Source organism: Echinops telfairi, unplaced genomic scaffold (genome assembly GCF_000313985.2).
Source record: "Echinops telfairi isolate 266 unplaced genomic scaffold, ASM31398v2 ScPeMD7_2010;HRSCAF=2546, whole genome shotgun sequence".
Classification (NCBI taxonomy): Eukaryota; Metazoa; Chordata; class Mammalia; order Afrosoricida; family Tenrecidae; genus Echinops; species Echinops telfairi.
In genome coordinates this window covers 24,313,272-24,316,465 of record NW_022105908.1, presented here as the reverse complement: position 1 = coordinate 24,316,465, position 3,194 = coordinate 24,313,272, and the positions used below count along the sequence as shown (strand labels likewise).

At 58.2% G+C, this 3,194-nt stretch overlaps 1 protein-coding gene across 1 annotated transcript in view; it reads right to left on the bottom strand.

Moving 5' to 3' along the window:
• ATP2A3 (ATPase sarcoplasmic/endoplasmic reticulum Ca2+ transporting 3) overlaps positions 1-3,194 on the bottom strand; it is a 33,576-nt gene that overhangs the window by 7,565 nt on the left and 22,817 nt on the right. The window contains exons 15-17 of the mRNA XM_045293334.1: positions 2,198-2,418; positions 729-931; positions 45-130 (exon numbers count right to left, since the gene is read on the bottom strand). Coding sequence (XP_045149269.1) covers positions 45-130; positions 729-931; positions 2,198-2,418 — 510 coding nt within the window. The remainder of the gene's footprint in view (positions 1-44; positions 131-728; positions 932-2,197; positions 2,419-3,194) is intronic.

Below are 3,194 nucleotides of genomic sequence, written 5' to 3'. Positions count from 1 at the left end.
TAGGTCCACCAGCCCACCCAGCTCCCCGGCTGCTGTGTGCTCACCAGCTGGTAGAAGGTGACACCGGGTCCCTCTGCATCATACAGGAACCACCAGGTGGCGGCAGCCACTGTGGCCAGGCCCACGTACACTGCAGGGCAGGGAGGAAAAGGGCTGTAAGGGAGAGCTGTGGCTTTCTGGGGCCATTCCTACCCACCACCTTGTAACAAGTCCTTGAGTTTCCCTCCGGGAACAGCTCCCTCCCTCTCCAAGCGCGGAGGTTTGCATACAACTGTCCTGAGCCTAGGGGTCTGTGTGCCCTGATTTGCAGTGAGCCTCAGTCACCACCCTGGCAGTGACTGGCTAGGACATAGGCAAGTGGCCCCAGCTGGGCCAATGAGAACAGGCCTGAGACGCTTACCACACCGTGCATGGAAGGAGGAGTGGGCTCAAAGGCTCTCTTCTGAAGTTGGGCTTGTAAGAAAGTGAACGAGAGGGCTGGAGCTGCAGCAGCCACTCTGCTACCCTGAGGAGCACAGGCCAGCGAATGGAGCTGAGGCTGAGCCGACCAGCGATCCTGTCCGAAGCCGGGCGCCCCCATTCCAGAAGCATGCGTCTAGTCTTGAGCCCACCCAGGCCCTTTTAGCACCAGCCAGACACCTGGGTCTCCCTGGCTGGTTTGCAAGCCTCACAGATACAAGGGTCTCAGAAGATCCCGGGACCCCACTGGGGGTCGGGCCCTTGCTCACCGCCAATAGCCAGGTAGCGGAAGAAGAGCCAGCCACTGATCAGGGCCTCGCGGGGGTTGCGGGGTAGCTTCTCCATGATGTCCAGGTCTGGTGGGTTAAAGCCCAGGGCTGTGGCAGGCAAGCCATCGGTCACCAGGTTCACCCAGAGCAGCTGCACGGGGATCAGGGCTTCGGGCAGGCCCAGGATGGCTGTGAGGAAGATGCTGGAACCAGAGTCATGGGCTCTGGCCCCTGCCGGATGGAGGGTCCAGTGCCAGCTCATACCCACTACGCCCAAGGCAGCCCCCCTCTCCCAGCTAGTCCCGGCGTGTGGGCGGGGGTGTGATGCACCTCTCTGTCTCCACCAAGCCAGCCCTGCCTCCCCAGCCCCAGCTCTGGAGCGCTGACACGTCTGTGCTACAGGCCTGACCACCCAAACCCACTGCCGTCAGGTCGATGCCGACTCCCGGCAACCCTACAGAACAGGGTCCCTATGGAACAGGGTCCCTATGGAACAGGGTCCCTATGGAACAGGGTCCCTATAGAACAGGGTAAGACTGCCCCCACGGTGGGTTTCCAAGATGGCAATTCTTTACTGGAGTCGAAAGCCCCGTCTTTCTCCTGTGGAGTGGTTGGCGGTTTTGAACAGCTAACCTTGGGGTGAACAGCCCCACCTATAACCTCACTATGGAGGCCTCGCCGAGGCTGAATGGTCACGCGCGTGTGACCGCGTATGCTTGCTCAGAGACCCAACAGAACCAAACATGCCACCATCGAGTCCATTCTGACTCACAGCGACCGGACAGGACAGGGCAGAACTGCCCCTGAGGGTTCCCAAGACTAACTTTTTAGGGAGTAGAAAGCCTCATTTCTTCCACTGAGCGGCTGGGGCTTTCAAACTGCTGACCTGGAGGTTAGGCGCCTAACTCCTACCCCACAGCACCACCAGGGGTCCTGGGAAAGGCCTTACACAGACCCAGAAAGCCCTGCATGCCCACACAGACATGTGGAGACAGAGCTCACGCACACGCAGGCAAGCCCGGGCTCACCGTGAGCTCCCACAAGCATCTCACACGTGAACGTGAATGCAGACACCACTACAGGCCAGCACATCCCCTGGGCCTGCACACCCTGCCAAACATGTACATACACAGGTGTACTTAAACTCATGGACACACCTCCCACCAGGGCACACAGGTAGGCCCACAGAGCCTCCTGGGTGTACTCGCAGCAACGCCTAAGTCCCAGCCCAAAGGTGGGGCTACTATCTCCCAGCTCGTGACTTGGAAAATGAGAAATCACGGCTGAAGGGGGCGTTTCAGGCACCTCCTGGAGGGCTGAGGGGCCCCATGGTCTATGGGTCACCAGGCCTTCTGGTTAATGGTCTGCTCCCCAGCCCTGGAAGGCTCCTGTCCTTTTCCCGCCCATCCTCTGGGTTGGGGGACAGAAGCTGGCCTGGAGGGGCGAGAGGAAGGACCGCAGGGCCTCACCAGACAACCTCGCCGACGTTGGAGGAGATGAGGTAGCGGATGAACTGCTTCATGTTGCTGTAGATGGCCCGGCCCTCCTCCACGGCGGACACAATGGAGGCAAAGTTGTCATCTGACAATACCATCTCGGCCGCCGACTTGGCCACCGCTGTGCCCGAGCCCATGGCAATGCCGATCTCTGCTTTCTTCAGGGCTGGCGCATCATTCACCCCATCACCAGTCTGCGGGCCGGGTGAGGGCGGGCCACACCTGAGCAACGCCCCTCCACCTCCCCATCCCACGCCCCAGCCTGGCCTCAGGCCACAGAAGGGCAGGCAGAACAAGGTGAAGAATGAGTTTAGACCCTGGGCTGGGGGATGAGGCAAGGCGGCAGGCACGGGGTACAAAACATGGGCACAAAGGGGGAGGAGAATCGACCAAAGGCCAGAACGGTGATGAGGCCAGGGATGAGGCTGCGGACAGGCCAGGGCTGGGGCTGGGGGTGAAATGAAGGTGGGGGCAAGGTGACGTCAAGTTCGAGATACAGTCCAAAGGTTCAGGTTGGAACCCAGGTGGAGGTCAAGAAGGGGGTGTTCAAAAATCAAGCTCATGAAAATAATCATTTATCATTTATCAAGGGGTCACAAAGGTGGGGGGGCAGGGGAAAAAGAAGAGGGGATACCAAGGGCTCAATACAAAGTAAATGTTTAGAAAATGATGATGGCAACATATGTACACATATGCTTGATACAATTGATGTATGGATTGTTATAAGAGTTGTAAGAGCCCCCCCCAAGATGATCTTTTAACTTAAAGAAAGGTGCAACTGATCAGTTATATTTATGCATATACATAAACTCAAATTCACTCCATCAGGCCGGTTTGCGCTCATAGCCGTCCTATAGGACAGGGCGGGACTGTCCATGGGTTTCTGCGACTGTGAATGCTGGATGGGAGGAGAGAGCCTCCTCTTTCCCCTAAGATGCTGGTCTCTAACTGCTGACCTCACAGCCAGCAG